Here is a 22,308-nt window from a genome sequence, read left to right as displayed (position 1 = left end):
TGGCATAGAACAATCCTCAGTAGCTTTGAAAGTACTAAAATCATACAAAGTTTTCCAACCACAATGAAGTTAGAAATCAACATTAGAAGGAAATTTGGGAAATTCACAAATGTCAAGATTAACACATCCTAAGCAACCGATGAGTCAAAAAAGAAACCACCAAGGAAATCATAAAATACTTTGAGGTGATGAAAACAAAACATATCAAAACTTACGGAATGCAGCTAACACTGCATTTGACAAAATCAATACTCTTTCATGATAAAAACACTCGATAAGTATCAAAACAGGATGGTACTGGCACAAACATACACACAAAGATCAATGGAACAGAATAGAGAGCCCAGAAACCCAAAATGTTGACCTTTTGTTAATCTACAACAAAGGAGGTAAGAATATACGATGGCTAAAAGACCATCTCTTCAACAAATGGTGCTGGGAAAACTGAACAGCTATATGCAAAAGGAAGAATATGGACCACTTTCTTATACCATACACAAAAATAAACTCAAATGGGGACTCCCGGGTGGCTCAGTGGTTGACTGTCTGCCTTCAGCTCAGGACATGATCCCAGTCCGGGGATTGAATCACACATCGGACTCCCTGCGAGGAGCCTGCTTCTCTCTATGTCTCTGCCTCTGTCTCTCAATGAATGAATGAATGAATGAACAAACTAAACTCAAGTGGATTAAAAATGAAACGTGAGACCTGAAACCATAAAACTCCTAGAAAAAAAACACAGGCAGTAATCTCTAACACTGGCTTTAGTGACATTTTTCTAGATCTATCTCCTCAGACAAAGGAAACAAGAATAAAAATAAACTACTGGGACTACACCAAAATAAAAAGCTTTTGCAGAGTGAAAGAAATTATTAACAAAATGAAAAGGCAACTGAATGGGAGAAGATATTCACAAATGATTTATCTGATAAGAGGTAAATATCCAAAATATATAAAGTATACAACTTAACACTAAAGTATGTGTTGACCGAAGATGTGGAGAAAAAGGAATCCTAGGGAACTACTGATGGGAATGTAAATTAGTGCAACCACTGTGGAAAACAATACAGAGGTTCCTCAAAAATTAAAAACAGAAATATCATATAACCTGGTAATTCTGCTAGTAGGTATTTACCCAAACAAAATAAAAACACTAATTCAAAAAGATACATGTACCCCAATGTTGACTGCCATTATTAATGAATGAATGAATTAAAGGACATATCTTTTTGGAGACAATGTTCAGTTCCCCTATCAGAAATGTGGAGATAATGCTAGAATCTATGAAACACTGATTCCTAATGTAGCCATTATGCTTAATATATGATACCTGGAACTGTATCTCCTGATTATTTTATAAACACTACAGTGCTGGCATGGGGCAGGCCTTGAAAAAGTAATGACCATATTTTTTTCATGATATTGTTTGATATCATTCATATTAAAATGATATCACTGAATTAAAATTAGATATGGAAGGGAACTTCCCCATCCTGATCATCTTGGTAAAAACATTAATTATCAGAAAACTAAATCTATTATCTTGAAAAATAAGGATGATAGAGTAACATTTAGAGTACTTTGTACATAAGATATTATGTTCCTTAAGGAAACGAACTACCTTGTCTATTTGAATATATATCTCAAGCCTAGAAGCTCTCTCACATAAACACTTATTCAATCAAACTAAATCACAACTAAGGTAACAGTCTGACCGGCCCCACCCAGCAAGATGTATGCCATAAAAATAAAAGCTCCTTATATTTGTTGCTTAGTTCCCCCCCGAAAACCATGCCAAAAATTTTACTTCAGTCATCATGGATAAAAGTGTTCCTAAAATATTTTTCATTTTCCCAGCTTTCTCAGTAAAAGGTACCAAACATGATTTGACCTTTTCCAATGACTTGGGGGATCTGGTGAATAAGGCTTCTCCAGACCTTAGCTGGTTTTTCTCCTTAATGTTAAGTGTTAAATCTCACTTCCTCTCTGTACTCATTAGTACTAGGCTACTAATAGTAATTCCAGCTTTTCCCCACCCTTAATTCTCTTCTGTGGTAGAGGAAAAAAATAAGTAAATCTGATAAGAATACAACTCCTTAAAAAAAAAATTAAGTACATAAAAGTTCTAAGAGAAACTGTCAAGGAAAGTATGTGGTTTTAATGCTGAAGCTTTGTGACATTTATTATGGTGATACAAAGGCATGTTTCTTCTCTTACATAAATAAGGTGATATTTTAAGAATGTTGACCTTTTGACAAGTGGCATATGTTTATCTAGGCTTGAAGAAAGTTGAATTTATTTGTTTAATTAGAAAATATTTTTGTTAGGGCTGGTAAAAAAAATCTGTATGCAAAGCATACAAACTTACTTGTTTCAAGTATAGCACAAACAGAAGCTAGAATCCTTGGTAACTTTAAAAATTAAAGATTTTAGGTTGCATTCCAGTGGCAGCATCTTAAAGTTAATCTTTGTTTTGGTACATGGGAAAGCAATTTTTAAATACTGCAGGTAATAAAAATTGTGGGTAGTAAAATAATTTAGTGGACCTTGGTTGAACTCTTTTTTTTTAATAAAAAGAAATTTCATATACCAGAGTATTATAGGTAGTATTGGTAAATACTATTTCATCAAACTTTATTATAGGCTATGTGTTGTATATGTATTAGGGCATGAATAAAAATAAATTTCTTACTGTGGATTTGGCTGTACTTCCTTACAGTCAAAAAACTTGAAAACCTACTTATATAATGAGTTCTTAATGTTCTGTAGGTTGTCTGCAATCATAAACTTGTGCTTTTCATTGTAGCAATACTATTCCGCCACACATCATCACAAAATTAAAGTCTTTGTAAGTCTCTAAATGTGGCTATTTCCAATGAAGTTTTAATATTTTATTTAGCACATGATTAGTACAATAAATTAAAACTAAAATAAACCTTTTTTTCTTAGAGATGTTAAGAAAACCCAAATGAACCTTTATGTGCAGCTATTTCTAATATTGCCACGTTTGATGATGCTTTAAAAAAAAATCTTTTAACAAAATTTACCAGTTAGTATTAACTATATTAGTTAAAAGTTTCCTAAATAAATTTTCAGAATTGCATCTTAAGTTTCATAGAGGTATCCATTAAATATTTTCTAGTTACATACGCATATTAAACTGAATGTTAGGGGATCTCTGGGTGGCGCAGCGGTTTGGCGCCTGCCTTTGGCCCAGGGCGCGATCCTGGAGACCCGGGATCGAATCCCACGTCGGGCTCCCGGTGCATGGAGCCTGCTTCTCCCTCTGCCTGTGTCTCTGCCTCTCTGTCTCTCTCTGTGTGACTATCATGAATAAATAAATAAAATCAAAAAATAAATAAATAAATAAATAAACTGAATGTTAAAGTGAAAAATACGATCAAAATTCATATTTTTTGGATACTGCTGGTATTCATATTCTAACCAAATCTTATTTCTTACCCTAATGAGAAATTACATTTCAACCCACCCACCACTGTAAATAAAGCTTGTTGAAAGAACTTTTTTGTGAACAAAAAGAAAACTCTCTGCACTTACTATGAGCTGACCAGGAATTCCCAGGTATTGACAGACCTGTACTACATTTGAAATCTAACTGAGGGAACAATTACAATGAGCATTTTGATGCTCGGCACCACCCAGTGGTAGGACTCTGACTATACGCCCTCCTTTACTGCTCACTCATTTTGGTGCTCCAGGCACTATACTAAAAAACTCAGTACATAGAACTGCATAAAACATAAACTCTACTCCCAAGAAGCTGAAGTGAGAAAGTATTCGTGTTTTTTTAGGCTAGAATCAAGCTAGGGAGAAATAAAATAATATATAGAAAAAAAAAGAATCTACTGTAAAGAAATAGGAAATGCACAGTACTTTTGGGGTTTGGTCTGTCCTTAGCAAAGAATTTTTTCATCACAACTTTTTCAAATAGAAGATAGAAAATGAGTAGCTTTAACAAGCCATCACTTTGTGATACACTTAACATCACTCTATTAAAACATTTGAAATTACTATAAAAATATTCCAAATATGAAAATCAGGTATTAATACTAGTTTAATATGTTCTTTAGTTAGAATAAAACCTAAAAGACAAAAAATTTACCTAATGGAGCCTTTAATGAAGTCTAATTAATTTTTTTAAAAGACTTTATTTATTCATTTGAGAGAGAGAGAGAGAGAGAAAAAGAGAGCATGAACGGGTGGAGGGACAGAGGGAGAAGCAGACTCAGGTGTGGGGCTAGATCCCAGGAAACTGGGATCATGACCTGAACTGAAGGCAGACACTTAACTGAATGAGCCACCCAGGTACCCCTGAAGTTTGATTAATTAACATAAACTAATTAATATTAGCGACAGGTCTCTTAAACTTGAGTAATGAGTACTCCAATATTCATTTACTATTAAACTGTGTATATACATACATTATGAATACTTTTTGTGTATGCTAGTTTCAAAACACAAAAAGGTAAAAAGTCAGGACAAAAAAGAAAACAGTATATAACACACATCCCGGGTGGTTCTGGAACCTAGCCTCTTCTGACCATGCTGGCTATACACACTGGGTGTCAGCAGTTCTAGCTGAATCTAAAAAAACTGGAGCTTCACTTTATAGTCCAACTTCTATGGGACTTCTATGGATCCTCTGCAAAAATGTGGTCTAATTCTGCTTCCAAATGACAACTGAAAAAATTATCTGGAAAATGGGTTTTCTTTTCTTTCAAAATTGCTAACACAAAGCAACAGCAACTCAACCATCAGCCTGGCACAAACTACTTTTTCTCCTAACCTAGATATCAAACAAAGGAGAAAAAGTTTTTTTTCTTAAAAGGGAAAGAAATGAAGTAAAGAAATTAATGGGAGACTTAGAGAATAAAGATAGTTCTTAAAACCTGACTACGATCTTCCTTTTTCGTCTAAAGAAGTAAAAAGAAATTAAGAAGTACAATCTCTTTCTCAAATGATCAAAGCAATGCAGATAAGAATGGAGCAGGGACACCTGGGTGGCTCAGTGTTGAGAATCTGCCTCTGGCTCAGGTCGTGATCTCGGGGTCCTGGGATCGAGTCCCGCATTGGGCTCCATGAGTAAATAAATAAAATCTTTAAAAAAAAAATGGAGAAGCACTAGTAGATTCATATGTCAATGCAAAAATTATTAATTCTACTTATAGGATAAAAATTCCTAGAAATGTAATGGCAGGGAGCAATCAATGATTGAAATAAGATCCAGAACTATAGCAAGTAATCCCGCCAAGATTAAATCCCATTCCAATACCATTCTCTCCTGCATGTTATTTTAGAGTCACTAGAGGCCACGCTGGGAAAAGCTACTCCACAGAAGATGTCACTAGGCTCTAGTGACATTTTGCTCTCATTAAGAGGAGTTCAATGATATAATCCATCTTTTCTTCTTCCTTTAGATCCCATCTTTCCTCCCTCCTAGACATCCTTCATTCATAGTTTATCTAAGTAATCTGAACACCTTAATTATGAAGCAAAATGGAAGAGATACATAAATAAAGTTATGGGCATTACACTTTTCATTAGGTTAGGGTAAAGTACATGTAATTTACTATTTTTAGTTTTCTTTTGCTATTACTTCCCTGGTAAAAGAAGAGTATTTTAACATTTTACTATTGCATAAACATTATCAAGGAAATGTAAATGTGTATAAAGGAACCTAATTATTTTTTTAAGTAGGCTCCATGACCAATATGGGGCTTGAACTCACAACCCTGAGGTTAAGAGTCACATGTTCTATCAACTGAGCCAGCCAGGTGCCCCAAGGAACCTAATTATTAAAATGCAAATATGTTTATTAATTAAAGGGTGGAAGAAACACGTGAACAAATTAATGAACTAGTAGCACAAAGCCGTTTGAACCATATGTGGGTAAAAATGTTTCCATCCCCCAAGTATCCTTGAAAATGTTCCTTTGTAGAATCTTTTAAACATGATTCTGAAGAAGATTCATAACAAATGCTATAAATCACTTTGTAGGAATATAGAAAAGAGTAGGAAAAAATAAATAATGATATTAAGTGACTTTGGGATAATTTTCAGTTTAATTTCTAGTCAAAGTCATATCTACTTGCTTGGTACTATTGAAATAAAAGTGAAATCCTGGGAATCCCATGTACTATATAAGCTTAGAGGCCTGAAAGAGGATAATGAAAGGTAACTAGAAAACTGGAGAACTATTTTCATAAGACGATAAGATTTTATTAAAACAATAGTATGGGGCAGCCCCAGTGGCGCAGCGGTTTAGCGCCGCCTGCAGCCTACGGCGTGATCCTGGAAACCCTGGATCAAGTCCCACGTCAGGCTCCCTGCATGGAGCCTGCTTCTCCCTCTGCCTGTGTCTCTGCCTCTCTCTCTGTGTATGTCTCTATGAATAAATAGATAAATAATCTTAAATAAAAATAAATTTAAAAAATTTAAAAAAATTAAACCAATAGTATGGGGGCACCTGGGTGTCTCAGTTAAGCATCCGTCTTTGGCTCAGATCATGACCCCAGGGTCCTGGGATGGAGCCCTACATCGGGGCTCCCTGTTCAGTGGGGATCCTGCTTCTCCCTCTCCTCCTGGCTCATGTTCTCTGTCACTATCTCTCTCTCTCTCAAATAAATAAACAAAATCAAAAAGTATGTTTATTATAAGATGATCCAAATAACCCAAATATGTTTATGGTAATTTTTTTTTCATAAAACATTGGGACCTAGAGAAAAATGTCTATGGAATAAATGAGTATCTAGGTTTAGAAATACTTCCAAGAACACTGAGTGAAGTGAACATGGAGTCAATGGAAGGTTCCAATAACACTGTTTATTCTTTAATCCAGTTAAATTTAATTGCAAGCCCATAAAGTTTTCTAAATTATTTATTTAGCAAACACTGAGCGTACACCAAGTGCCACACAATGTATCAGATGCTAAAACTATAGAATCTAAAACATTATCTTCTCGTTCACAGAGATTAAAGAATATATAAAAAAAGTGATTCAATGGGATTGACTAATATATTAAAGAAGTGATCTATTCAACCTTGGAGAAAATCAGGAAAGGTTTCAAATTACTTCATCTTAGAGCTAAAATAAGGTCTCTGTCCAGATAGCCAAGCTGAGGGAAGGTAATCCAGATGAAGAACACAGTAAAAATCAGACAGAAAGGGAGAAACTGCTCAATGCATATGTGAACTTGTAAATTCTTGAAGGTTAAAGGTTAAGGTGAGAGGGCAGGTAAAATACAGAGGTGAATTGAGAGAAAGGCAGAAGTCAGGTAAAGTGGGTTTCTACACCAAGTTTTATAAAAGTCATATTCCAACAGAAAAGGGCTACCAACATATTCCTTATCATCTACAGTCCAAATGCAATTCTATCCATGCCAGGAAAAAAAAAGTAGAAGGAATAATATGTAAGTTCTTTCAGCTTCTTGATAACCGGCCTAGATGACTTTGCAGCTGCATCATTCAAAAGAATCATGAGAGCATAAAATGGTAATATAATTGCATCATATCTGTTTACCAAGCTTCCCTAGAGTTTAGTTAAAATAAAAGGACTATTTGAAGAAATTGTTGACTTGTATTAAAACCATATGATGAAAATATCTTGGATGGCAATGGCAATTAACAGACTCTGGTAACTAATCTTTATTTGGTTATAAACAGAGAAATTTGTGTAGTTCTGAAAAGTTCTATTTTAAGAGATTTTAATGTTCTTGAAATAATCAGATATTTTTACAAATTTTTTTTAAAGAAGTCATATTTTCCACTGGGATGCCAATTCAAGTCTTCTGAGAACTCTGTGCCTCAGGAGATTATATTTTTCTAATTAAAAAATTTCATAACACCTTAATTTATCAGAGCCAGCGATGTTTTTTGACCTCAAATACTCACCACAAACTAACATTTCCAAACAATTACATATTGTCACAGTAAAGAACAGCATTGTTCAAAGACAAACAAAATGACATTGTTTAGCTTTTCCTCTAAGGAACTGCATTTTTCAGAGGATACAGTTTTTGTCAGTGTGAATAAAAGTGATTGTTTTCAGAATAAGCAGCTGGCGGGTAATCAACAGTTCTTATTAGCCTTCTGGATATCCTACATATCCAGAAACTAATTCCAAGTATGGGTTTTGCTGCATTTCTTTAGAGGAAGATAAACTAAAATGGCTCAAATGGGCTTCTCTCAACAGAAGACAAAAAATTAAAACAGTCTTCTCTTTAGTTTAGAATGTTACAAATAGTGTAATTTCCTACCTTCCAAAAATTGTTAATTGCATTTCAGTTGTTTTATTAGCTGTCTGAATCAGAAAGCATTTGGGACAGTTTGTATAGAATAAATGTGCCATTTTCTTTATTGTAGGACACAACTTCACTTCATCACTGACTTCTAAGGAAGAAATAAGAGAAGTCTAGGTTTCTTCAATTATAGTACAATACGCATCTTCAAAAAAAAAAAAAAATCTAAAGAATTCCAAAAAGTAAACCCTGAAATACCTACCACATTACCAAAATTACCACCACCACCACCACAATTACTGAAAGATCTTGATGAAATTTTACTACTCCTTTTCCATTCTGCTCTGCACTATGGAAAGGGTTCCTTTTTCCAAGGAAAGCTTTGTCAAGTACAACTGATTCTCATTCGTCTGAGATAACTTGGGTATCCCTTTTGATAGGCAAGACAAAATACATAACCTTGCAACTAGTATCAACTGTAGCATTCTCTATGGGGCTGAATTAAGCATTTCTTGTACTTGGTCCCAGAATGCTACATTAGTAATAAGAAAGTGAGTTATTTTTTTCACTAGTTTCTTCAGTGTATTCATACAGAATTTTGAATATATATGAATGAACCCCTATTTTATACAAAGAGCTATTTATTTTCAACTCAGAAAAGTACTATAACATACATCCTAAGTGATTTGGTTCTATAACATACCTAATAAAAAAACTATATATAATAATCTATTTGGAAGCCTAGAAAAATACAGGCATAGATTTTTGACCTGAAGATTATAACTAATAAAGCTAATAACCTATCAACCATGACTACCCTTAGAAAAAGAAATGCTCTTTGGGATAAGATTCCAGTTGTTTTTCCAGTAACTATAATGAATTTATCCTTATCTATTTCACACTACCTTGACAGATGATCCATATCTTACTCATGTGTATTTATAAAACTTATATTTTATATATTACATGCTGGCATGACTAAACTGTCCTTTATAAACCACATTAGAAATTTCACACTCAACTGTCATTGAGTTACTGCATCCTAGCATGACTTATCAGCTAATAATTTAGTTTTGGAAAGGTCATTGTGATGGCTAGTTTTATGTGGCAACTAGACTGGCCTAAGAGATGCCAGAGAGCTAGTAAAACAGTATTCTGAAGTATCTCTGTAAAGGGGTTTCTGAAAGAGATTGGCATTTGATTCAAAAGACTAAGTAAAGAAGATCTACAACTCTTAGCAATGTGAGTGGGCATTATCTAATTTGTTGAGGCCCCAAATAGACTAAAGGAAAAGGGAAAGCAAATTCTCTCTCTTCCTGATATCCACATCCCCTGCCCTTAGACATCAGAGCTCTTGATTCTTGGACCTCTTGACTCCAGGACTTCACACCATCGGCTCCCTTGGTTCTGAGACCTGAATTATATTACTGGCTTTCCTTGCAAAAAGCAGACTATGAGAAACTTCTAGGCCTAATACAGTCAGCATCTTTGCCATCTTTAATTGTATTCCATTTTACATCAAAGGTAAGAAGTGTGAAACATCAATGTCTAATACTTGCTGCTTGCTCACTGTATGCAAGGCTCTGTTTGATAAGCATTTAACATTGATTATTTCATCTGCTCCTCATAACAATTCTGTGATGTAGAGAACATTATAATTCCTTTTTTACAGATAAAGAAATTGAGGCACAGAGAGGTGACAAAACTTGCCAGAGATCACACTGCCAATAAATGATAAAAATGGGATTCAGCTCAGTCAGACTGGGCAAACACTTCTGGAAGCAACAGTACAATAGCTGTCCAAGGAGAACCCCAAGTCTAGTTCAAACTTGTATTGGCTGGCGATGGTGGTACTGGAAAAAACATGTTCCTGAAACATAATCTAATTGGTGAACTTGAAAAGTACATAGCCACCTTGGGTGTTGAGGTCCATCCCCTTGTGTTCCATAACAACAGAGGACATATTCAGTTCAATGTATGGGATATAGCTAGTCAGAAGAAATTTGGTGGGCTGAGGGAATGGGTATCACATCCAGACCTGGTGGGCCGTTATAATGTTTGCTATAACATCAAGGGCTAATTACAAGAATGTGCCTAACTGGCATAGAGATATTTTAAGAGTGTGTAAAAAATATCCCCATCATGCTGTGTGGCAGCAAAGTGGACATTAAGAACAGGAAAGTTAAGGCAAAATCTATTGATTGTTTTCCACTGAAAGAACATTTAGTACTATGTATGACATTTCTACCAAAAGTAACTACAACTTTTTTTTTAATATTTTATTTATTTATTCATGAGAGACACAGAGAGAGAGAGGCACAGGCAGAGGGAGAAGCAGGCCCCATGCAGGGAGCCCAACGTGGGACTCGATCCCAGGACTCCAGGATCATGCCCTGAGCCAAAGGCAGATGCTCCACTGCTGAGCCACCCAGGGATCCCAAGTAACTACAACTTTGAAAAGCCTTTCCTGTGGTCTGCTAGAAAACTAACTGGAAACCCTAACTTGGGAGTCTGTTGCCATGCCTGCTCTTGCCCCACTGCAAGTTGTCATGGACCTAGCTTTAGCAACATAGTAATAATCATGATCTAGAGGTTGCTTAGGCAACTGCTCTCCTGGATGAGGATGATCACCTGTGAAAAAGTGCAACTGGAGCCCAGTGTCAAAAGTCTAGCTAGTTATCTTTTTAAGATTTATTTATTTATTTGAGAGAGAGAGAGAGAGTTGGAGAATGGGGGGCGGGGGGTGGGCAGGAGGGGTCAAGGGAGAGACAGAATTTGGAGCAGACTCCACACTAAGCACAGACCCTGACATGGGGCTTGAGCTCTGAGATCATGACCTGAGCCAAAACCAAGAGTTGGATGCTTAACTGACTGCACCACCCAGGCATCCCAGAAGTCCAGTTTTATAGGCAACTGTCCTGTGAGGTCGGTAGTACTGCATGTTTGCCACTTTATTATATAACTGAGCAGGGCCTGTACTTAATCTTCAGGATGTAGAAGGAGATGAATGGGCTTCAAAGTGAATGTGGCAGTTTAAAAAGTGCCTTCATTTTTTGGACCTGCATATTTAGCTGTTTTGGAATGTAAATGTTTCCTTCCTGAATTTCAAATAAAAGACTGCTAGAGTCACATCACAATATCCAGTGGTGAAAGCTCTTTTGTCACTGTCATTCCCATTGCTTTTAGTTTAGAATCAGAATAAAGCTGTATTTCAAATGGAAAAAAAAAAATGGAATTCAAACATATGCAGTCTATTTCCAGACCTTAATTAAAATTAATATGTTTTCCCTATAAACTCAGGTCTCATATTTTCAATGGAACTGACACAAGATGGAAACCATTAGGAACAAGGAATCTTTAGCCTTAAATGTCTACGATATACTGTTTGTGAAGGAAAGATAATAGAATTTAAAAACGTACAACAGACTAGAATCTTATTCATTAAAACTGTATCTACATGGTGAGGTATAATGAGAAAATTTCTAACATTTTTCTAAGATAAGAATCCTCACTTTTAACATTCTTACATGTACGTGTTTCTTTAAAAATGCACTATACACATAAGTAGAAGGCTTACTATACTACATAGCTTAACAAACCTATATTGCTCTTCCACTATGCACTATGATACAAACTAGATAATATAATTAAAAGGAACTCTAAACACAGATCACAAGTGAAATACATATATAATAAAAAATAACATGATAAAGAGTGAAGGAGAGATTTACAAAGTGGGAGAGTGGCACAGTGAATTGGAATGATTCATTCTATCAGAGAGGGCAGGAAGAAAGAAAGGCTTCCAGAAAAGATAATATCCTTAGCTAGCACTTAAATGTCATCTTGGACAGAGATCTTGCCCAGGGGAAATAGTATGTAAAGGCACAAAGATGGAGTCAGCATTGTACAACAAGTCGAGAGAGAGACTTCAAGGAGGTGGTATGCCTGCAGCTTAAAATTTGAAACAGGAAGTAGGAAGAGACAAGCTGGATTACAGCTAATCATAAAACTCTATTAGAAGCACTCAGACTCATGATGAGGACCCACTTAAGGGACTGGAGGACTAATAAGCCTACCTACCTATTCATCCCTGAGTTGTGTTTTCACCATCAGAAATAAACATTCAATGACAGTATTTCCTTAAATTTTGCAGTGAACCACCTTCCATCCCCCCCCCCAAAAAAGTTATTTAAATTAAAAAAAAAAAGGCATTGCAATTTCTAGTTAATAAAGACTGGACTGAGACAAAAACTACATAGCATAATAATGCAATAAACCTTAGAATCAACAAATTTTAGCTTACTTTTAATTTTTTAGCAGCAAGAAATTAATGAAATACTACAGTAATGTTTCCTTTTTCTGGAACAACCTGAAATTGTTACAGTTTAGCTCTGGGTCAAATCTTGAAATGGCTTAAATTCAAACTACTATACAAAAGACATATAATTCTGAAGAGCATGAAATCTATAGCTGACTTCAAGTTCTAGTTTATTTCCCACTTTTTTTTTTTTTTTTTTTTTTTTTTTTTTTAATTTATGATAGTCATACAGAGAGAGAGAGAGAGGCAGAGACATAGGCAGAGGGAGAAGCAGGCTCCATGCACCGGGAGCCTGATGTGGGATTCGATCCCGGGTGTCCAGGATCGCGCCTTGGGCCAAAGGCAGGCACCAAACCGCTGCGCCACCCAGGGACCCCCTATTTCCCACTTAAAGGCAATTGAGAGTTTAGATTTGGAACTGATATACAATAGTAACAAACCTATCATTTACGAAGTGGTCTACATTTCCAAATCCTTTTACAGTTATTGTTTTATTCGTTTAATAAGTTTATTATGGAATTGTCATTTCTTTCATGAAATGCAAGGAGAAGAGGCAAAATTCAGGCACACCAGGAGTCTGTTCCTATTGAACAAATCATCTCAGATCAAGCTATGTCAAGTACATGAAGTAATTATCCCATGTCTATTCTCTAAGATACATGCAAGAAACTACATGACACTCCGGTCTGAGGTAGTTCAACAAAAGTAACATCAGGACTTGTTTTATACAGGCCTCAACATGGCTCTTTAGCCAAGACCATCCAAAACCAGATTTGTAAAGACATTATTAAAAGTATCAAAAACAAAAACAAACAAACAAAAAAAACAAAAACAAAAAAACCACACCTTTAGAGCAGCACTGATGATAATGAGGGAGGTTCTATGGCAAACTTTTACTATCTGACCTAACCCACACCAGGGAGACAAACTTTCTGTAGGTGACAGAGATAGCTTATCGCAAAAGAGAAATCCCAACATAAATATAAATATATGTATAGTATTGGTAATTAAAGGCATAAAACTGAAGGTTAATGTTTCCGTTCCTAGATTAGATCAAGCAATATTCTACTATTAAACCACAGTTCAAGATTCCCAGCAACCACCTGAAAATTCCTAGAACCAATAGCAATCATTTATATCCCAATCAATTTGTTTACAATCTTGTTAAAAAAATGAATTGTGAACTGTCCTCCTTTTTGTACTGGTTTCTAAGAGCTTAGAGTCAATTTTGTAGCAGATGAGTAAAATTCAACTCTCTTGCTTGCCTTCACCAACTTCCCATTTTCCTTTCATCCTCACCTTCCTTTTTTAATCTGGATGAACCTTATAAACTTTCAAAGTCTTTCTGAAACAAGGGAGAATTTAAGATAGATAATCTAAAAACAAAAAATAGTAACAAAAAAATGAAAAAAGCATACATTACCTTTATATCAAAATTACAATCAAGTCTTCTAATTAACACGATGAAAGTGCCCGATGAATTGTCTTTTAGTGGTGGAGGCACTATGGGTTCACAGGCATTCTCTGGTTTTGAGTTAATCAAAAAACCCTGAAAAAGAATTGGCAAGAAGTTTTTTTCTCTGTTAGACTCAAAAAATCAATTCAACTTAGTTCTACAAATATCTTTTAAATTAGCTTCATGTATTTTGCATTTTGCTAGATGAATTATCTCGGAACTACAACAGGACTATCCTCCAAATGCTCACAATCCCAGGACTTCTAAAGTAGTATTTGATTTCATTAGCATTTAGTTTAGTGGGGTTTTTTTGTTTTTTTTTTTTTAAAGATTTTACTTATTCATTTGAGAGACAGAGATCAAGAACACAGGGAAAGGCAGAGGCAGAGGGAGAAGCAGACTCCCTGCTGAGCAGGGCAATGCCAGCTCGGGCTCAATCTCAGGACCCTGTGATCGTGACCCGAGCTGAAGGCATTAACTGAGCCACCCAAGCACCCCATAGGCATTTAGCTTTTTTTTTTTTTATGTTATTTATTTATTCATTGGAGACAGAGAGAGAGAGAGGCAGAGACACAGGCAGAGGGAGAAGCAGGCTCCATGCAGGGAGCCCGATGTGGGACCCAATCCCGGGACTCTAGGAACACGCCATGGGCCGAAGGCAGGAGCTAAACCACTGAACCACCAAGGGATCCTAGCATTAGCTTTTTAAAGTAAGTTCCATTTCTACCATTAAAGTTCTTTGTTGTTGTTTTTTTTAATCACACATAAGCTCATCATCCCAAAGACAAACCACTGTTAGCATGTTGGTATATTTTCCAATAATGACTGACATTTCTAAACCAAATAAATGCTTTTTTAAAATTAACTTTTGCATTTCTTTCATGTTATCAAACAATGAAAATGCATAACATTTCTAGGTATTTTTCTTCTATAGAAATAGTAGCCTGAGTATATAAAGGTATATGCAGAAAGATGTTCCCTGCTACATTGTTTTGAATAGCAAAAGCTGGAAATCAGGCACATCAATAAGGCAGCCATTTGGGGAAAAAAAAAAATACAAGAGAAAAACAATAGAGCCATTAAAAAATAAGATAAATGTAAACACACTAAATTAAAAAGATATCCACAAAATAACTATTAATTTAAAAAGAAAATAGCAAGTTGCTTTCCCCAGAAATATAGGATGGTTTGACATCAGAAAATACATTCACATAAAATACTACATTAACAGATTAGAACTATCTCAACAGATGTAAAACACTGAATAAACACACACACACACAAAAATAACCAAATTCAGTAAATTAGTAAGAAATGAGCAATTAAAGGTATGACAAAGTGCCTTAACAGTAATCCTATAACGGTGTGTGAATTGGTCACACCAACCACCTATTCTTAGGATATGGCAATTTCTCCTGCCTTAAGTCGAACTGATTGCCTTGTAATAGGAAATGCTTTCACATGTGTCAGGAGCAAAAGGCAGCATACCTTCATTTACTCATAAAATAGCTCCCTTCTCAATTCCATAAAGCACTTGGTTTTTACTTTGCAGAGAAAGAGAACTGTGGTTATCCTCCAACAATAAATATTTGCTTTAATCATGTTAAATCTATACCCTGCTGCCTCTTCTGTGCTTTAATGACAAATCACATATGCAGTTCTTTTCAAGATACTTGTAATAGCAATTAAACTCAACCCATATATTACCAACAAAAAATATAACTAAACTTAAGTGAAGACCATATGAACAACTATGGCCTAATTTCCCATGTCTGGCGAAGTCAACTCCATCATGACTGCCGCCTAGTGGACAACATTTGAAAGACACATGCCAATTTCAGGGATGTTAAAACAGGGGGTAATAAAATAGAGGCATCTTATCAATGAATTTATGGTATGTACAGATACACACACAAACAAAAGATCTACAAGTGAAACTGGAAAAGGGTTTTGCTTTTTAATAATTTCTATATTTTTATATTTTTATATCTGTTATGACAAACATGTATTATTTTCAAACATAACTCACAAAAGTCAAATACACATTAAGCTAAAAGTCCAAAAAACAATCTAGCTGCATTAACAAAAAATTGAGTGAAGTCTTAAACAGTTCTTAAATTATTAAATATTATCTTTCCTGTGGACTATTCTAAAAGAATAACTTGCTAAATCAATTTACTAATTCCTATCCTTCCCTGAGATGCTAATCATTTAAAACTAAGTGCAAACTTACTTTGCATCATCCACAAAGTCTACAAGTAGTGTAATGGGCTTTGTCAATTAATTTGGCACAATTCTCTGGTCCCTTGAATAAGAAAGATTAAGAAGGTGTTACCTTAAGCCAGGTCCACAGCCTACTATCACCTCTCAGGGCCAATCTCTTATTAAAAGGATGCTTGCTCTGTAATCAAAGCTCCTTTTCATTTCTACCTTCTGATAGGGGCACTTTATACCAACACGTAGGAAACCCATGAAAACTACAAAGGTCTAGGAGACTTAAACCAGATGCCATGTATCCTCTCTTTGTTGTTGTAATTCCCTGATGTTAAAACAAGAATGCTGGATAAAAATAGTACATACAGACTGGCACCTCAATATCATCAAATGCAACAGGCTTATAATATTTATATATGTCAATTTCTTTCGAAAGCTTTTGTGACTATCTACAAAGCAAAGTACACAAAATATAATTTTCCAGCTTGATGAATTTTCACAAACTGAACATACTGGTATCACAAAACAAAATATTAACAGTACTCTGGAAGTTCCCTTCCTCCCTGCCAGTCACTGCTCCTCAAACCCCATTCCTAATATCGCTACACAGACTTCTAACAGCTTCATTTTTGCCTAATTTTACACTTGACATAAACAATACTGTATAGTATAGTAAATGGTCTTTTAGACTTATTTCTCTCAGTGCTGTATCTGTGAGATTCAACCCTACTGTTCAGCAACTACACTGTTGAGATACACTTGGCAGATCTTTCACTGCCATTTCTATTTAGTATTAAATTGTGCAAATATGCCAAAATGTATTCTACTGTTGATGGCTATTTCTAGTGAGGAGCTAGCACATATAGTGCTATTATAAACATTCCATGGACATTAACATCTGTTCAGTACGTACATAAAAGTAGAACCAGAGGATATCAAGCTGGATCATAGGATATCAAACTTTAGTAAATACTTCCAAGCTTTCCAAAGCAGTTTAGATTACCTCTTCTTAACTGGAATATTTAAAATAAACATAAGAATCAAACTGAGGGATCCCTGGGTGGCGCAGCGGTTTGGCGCCTGCCTTTGGCCCAGGGCGCAATCCTGGAGACCCGGGATCGAATCCCACATCGGGCTCCCGGTGCATGGAGCCTGCTTCTCCCTTTGCCTATGTCTCTGCCTCTCTCTCTCTCTCTCTCTCTCTCTCTGTGTGTGTGTGTGACTATCATAAGTAAATAAAAATTAAAAAAAAAAGAAAGCTAAATTTGAAGTGGCTCAAAGCACTTTCATCATACTAATTTCTGAAAATCAAAAAAAAAAAAGAATCAAACTGAATATAATTTTGCTTTAGTGCTTCAGAAGGCATTTAGAACTACAATATTTCAGGATAAACATTATACAAAAATTACTTTCACTGATAAATGACACTGGTTAATAAATGCATAAATAGGTAGATAACTTGATAAAGTGGTTTTGCTTAAAAGATGGTTTCAGAAAAAAAAAAAAAAAAAAAAGATGGTTTCAGGCTGAAAACAGCCTTAACTTGCCCTCCCTTCAGTTTGCACTAATTATATAATAGTAAAATTAAGAAAAGAATACGCAGTACAAAAATGTTGAAAGCAAGGCAGTGCATCTTTCCCTTTTTAACAGTATAAAAGTGAAAGAACATAAGAGACAGAGAAGGGTGAGTTATTTTGTAATGAGTATCTGAAGTTATAAATTAATTGCGGTAACCAGCAAGCAGTTAACATTTGTTGAGCCATGGCACTCAACACTGTGTGCTGGGCACTATGCTCTTTCAGTTTATCTATATGATAAGCCAAGAGATAACTACTATTATTATCCTTATTTTTTTTTTTATTATCCTTATTTTAAAGATGAGGAAACAGAGTCTCAAAAAGTTAGGTAACTTGTCCAAGGATACACAGCAGGCACGCAATCCCAGGAAGTCTGACTCCAGAATCTACATTCTAAACCACTATATTATATTACTTCCATAAGAGGACAAAATGAAACAAAACGAAACCTAACTAGGTGAAAAACAAAATGGGCAACAAAAAGAAGAATGAACATATACAAAAATGAACAAGACAAAGTGTTAGTCTAAAAGGCAAGTAAGGTTATTCCAAAATCTGATATAAATACTTCAAACAATGAAGATGTCAAAGGAAACTTTGTCATAATTTTTACAAAGAGTTATACTGATCAGACGTAATTAGCCAACATTTTCCTAATGAGACAGATGGATTTATTTATATCAACTTTCTATGATTTAAAAATATCCACTGCTCTTTTCCCTATTCTTTATTAGATCATTCTACCAAAATTTACCCATAGTTTTCACATATTTTTAATTCCTTTTTCAAAAATAGTTGGAGGTATGCTCATCTTATGCAGTCAAATATCCTTTAACCACCACTTATATTATTTTAAGTTCCTTTAACACTATGCTCTGAACACACTGGTCTCATTTCATGACGGCTCTTTGTAAGAGGATGGATAAGACTGAGTTCCTTCAAATAATAATTACTTGGCTAGGGACTAACAGATCCAATAAGAGAAAACAAAGTATAAACAACACACAGTATAACTCCATAGAACACAGAAAATCACTCAAACTATGGGAGGGCAGTAACATCAAAAGTGGCATTTAACTTGGTTCTAAAACTTTACTGTATTTTAATTTGGGGCCAAAAATCAGCTAGACTAACGTAAGTGATCTGACCAGCATAACATAGCCAGGATTGGATCCTGGAATGCAAGAAGGTTATCAGTGGAAAAACATGTGAAATCTGAAAGAAGTCTGTACTTTATTTAATTTATTGTATAAATGTTAATTTCTTAGATTTGATAAATGTACCATGGTTATCTAAAATATTAACACTAAAAGAAAATAGAGTATATGGAAATTCTCTGTACTATTTTTGCAGCTTTTCTAAATTTCAAAAAAATATTTAATAAACACATCATCAACAAAAAGGCAGCAATAGGAACTATCACCCTTTAGCCTGCTCTTGACAGTATACTTCTATTGCTGCACCATAATTGATGTATTGATGTTTCTGGCAAACATGTCACAGTTGTTTCAACAAATTTGACATATGCTACTACTAAGCTATTTTTCTCCTCTTTTCAGTGCCTATCTTTTAAGACTCAAAGGTAAAACATTAGTATTTTAACCATTCCAAGCTTCATGCCACTTGCAAATTTGAGTCATACCTTCTGTCTTTCTGCACATCACTGAGGAAAGCACTAAATAAGACAGAAATTTGAGGGTTATATACTAATTAAAAGTTAAGCCCTTAACTTCTTATAAGAAAAGACTGTTTAAAAAAAAACCCACAAATCTAGATATTACATTTGTAGCATTTTTCAAATCAGTTAACTGAGTATCTTTCATCTCAAAGTTACATCTCACCTTGTATATTGTTAGAATTACAATTATATATTGTTAGAATTCCCAATAATCTTTTTTGGTTATATAACGTATCAAGGAGTTAGATTTTAGATCTTTATAATATGTGATCAAAAGATATCACAAAAATACAATGAACCCATAAATAACTGAAAACATTAAAATACTTAGAAGTGCTAAGTCAGCAAATACTATTTAGACCAACTATATAATTTTTAAAACATATTTCTGAAAAGGTTCAAAAGTATTAGAAACAAAATTTGACTCATATTAATATTCTAGGAATGTCAAACCTTAAAAGCCCCAGATTATTATATTTGTTTATTAACTGCACTGAGATTAAAAATAAAAAATTTAAAAAAGCATAAAGATTTATATAATATCAATACACAGTTCTAAAATCACCCATTTTGACAATTTTTTTTTGACAATTCACTCCAATAAATTTTACCTACTAGATGCTAAAATGAACTTCTACTTTCCAGCCATGATAGAATAACAGGGACTAGCTTTATCCTCTTGCTTTAAATAACTAGAAAATTAAACAGAAGCTGAAATATCAGCTTTCAGAGAATGGATAACAGCACAAGCCAGCAATTGCTGAGAAGAAAGAAATAAATGCAATGAGCCCTGCAAATACCTCAGCTCACTATCTGGGGGAGAGTCTAGGCCTCAGCATAGGACAGGAAAACTCAACAGAGTCTAGGGGTCTCAATGAGTTGAGGAGACAGAGTTCATTGGAGAAGCCAAGGCAGCTAAGGTTTTCTGGGGCACCATATTGGGGATAAGGGAGCTGCAAAGAAGAGAGGGCTCTAGATACATGCAGAGGTGTCCACTCAAGTTCTTGGCTGAGTAATAATCTGCATTTTGTAGGAGGGAGCTACCAAAACTGAGAAAGAAAGGAGTAAATAGAATAATCCCTGGAGCGCATACACGGCTAGGAATTGTATTCTTATCAGCCAGAGTGGGAAAACTTCGTAATACAGAGCACTACATAGAGTCCTCAGAAGACTATTGCCTCAGAAGTAGACCAAATTAGCTCTAAACATTTGAAGTGAATGAAAATTAAAACACAGCTTACCAAAATTTGAAGGACACAACTAACATAGTACTTAGAGAGAAATTTATAGCACTAAGTACGTATATTAGAAAAGAGGAAAAGGCCTCAAATAAATGGCCTCAATATTCACCTTAAAAAAATAGAAAAAAAGGGGCAGGGGGAAAACAAAACCCAAAATAAGGGAAAAAATAATAAATAGCAGCTACCTTCCTTCCACTAATGCTTTGGATATGTATTTTTATAGACAACTGGACTGATTTAAAGAAGCTGAATAACACACATAGTGATAGAATCATAATGTGAAGCCTAGTAACACTAACCCCAAAGCCAATGTTCTTCCCATTTGAGCACAACACTCATCTCCACAAAGACAGGGATTAAATATTCTCAGTCTAGCACTCTAATAATTTTGGCATTGTGCTAATATAATCACCACCTCTATGGCAAAATATGGCAAAAGTTCACGTGCGCTTATTATTAAAATTATTAGCAGTTTAGGTTACCTTTTTCCTTCTTGTTATACCTTTCTATTATCCTATTATCCCACCATCTTTCATTGTATTCTGTAGAAAATGGATATGTAGAAAACTGGCTTTTCAAGTCATTCGCTGCTATTGAAGTTAACTATCATAACTAAATTGAAGTCCTAGAACACATAGACAGCTTTATGCTCACAACTGAGGATCACAAATCACAGGCATTATCATCCCTATTTTGGAGAAAAAAGTACTTCAGAGAAGATAACATACTCAAGATTCAGCTGCTAATTGATGGTGCTATGAGTCAAACTGACTCAAATAATGTTTCTTTTCTTTAAGAACACAATGTCTTTCTAATTTAATAGAAATACAAAAAGAAATTATTTCAGTGAGATTGGTGAGACCAAAGATTATTCTATAATGCTATTTCATTTTTATCAATTAAACTTTTTTTAAGGATTTTATTTATTCATGAGACACACAGAGAGAGAGGCAGAGACACAGGCAGAGGGAGAAGCAGGCTTCCTGCGGAGAGCCCAATGTGGGACTTGATCCCAGGACCCCGGGATCATGACCTGAGCCAAAAACAGATGCTCAACCACTGAGCCACCCACGTGCCCCTATCAATCAAGTTTTTTATTTTAGTTCCAGTATAGTTAACATACAGTGTTATATTAGTTTTAGGTGTACAATAGAGTGATTCAATAATTTTATATATTATTCAGTGCTCATCACGATAAGTGTACTCTTCAATACCCTTCAGCTATTTCACCTATCCACACTCCCCAATTCCCCTCTGGTTCCTATAGTTAAGAGTCTATTTCTTGGTTTGTCTCTCTTTTTCTTCTTTTTTATCTTTATTTTTAATTTTTTTAAGATTTTATTTATCAGAGAGAGAGATAGAGAGAACAGTGGAAGGAACAAAGGGAGAGGAAGATAATCTCCAGCAGACTCCATGCTGAGTGCAGAGCCCAAGTCAAGGCTCAATCCCACAACCTTGAGATTGATAACCTGAGCCAAAACTAAGAGTTGGATGCTCAACCAACTGAGCCACCTATGCATGATACCTCAATTTGTTTTTTTTCTTAAATCATACACAAGTGAAATC

The 22,308-nt window shown here is 35.0% G+C and overlaps 1 protein-coding gene and 1 pseudogene across 6 annotated transcripts in view; one reads left to right on the top strand and one right to left on the bottom strand.

Annotated features, from left to right (window-relative positions):
* RNF13 (ring finger protein 13) overlaps nt 1–22,308 on the bottom strand; it is a 201,630-nt gene that overhangs the window by 79,207 nt on the left and 100,115 nt on the right. For all 6 annotated transcript variants that reach the window (XM_049099685.1, XM_025436175.3, XM_025436176.3 and 3 more), the window contains one exon: nt 14,000–14,125. In XM_049099685.1, the coding sequence (XP_048955642.1) occupies nt 14,000–14,125 (126 nt within the window). Of the gene's footprint in view, nt 1–13,999; nt 14,126–22,308 lie in introns of those variants that run through there.
* Nucleotides 7,982–11,316, top strand: LOC125753385 (GTP-binding nuclear protein Ran-like; annotated as a pseudogene).

This window comes from Canis lupus, chromosome 23, assembly GCF_003254725.2.
Source record: "Canis lupus dingo isolate Sandy chromosome 23, ASM325472v2, whole genome shotgun sequence".
NCBI lineage: Eukaryota > Metazoa > Chordata > Mammalia > Carnivora > Canidae > Canis > Canis lupus.
This window is presented reverse-complemented; position numbering and strand designations above follow the sequence as displayed.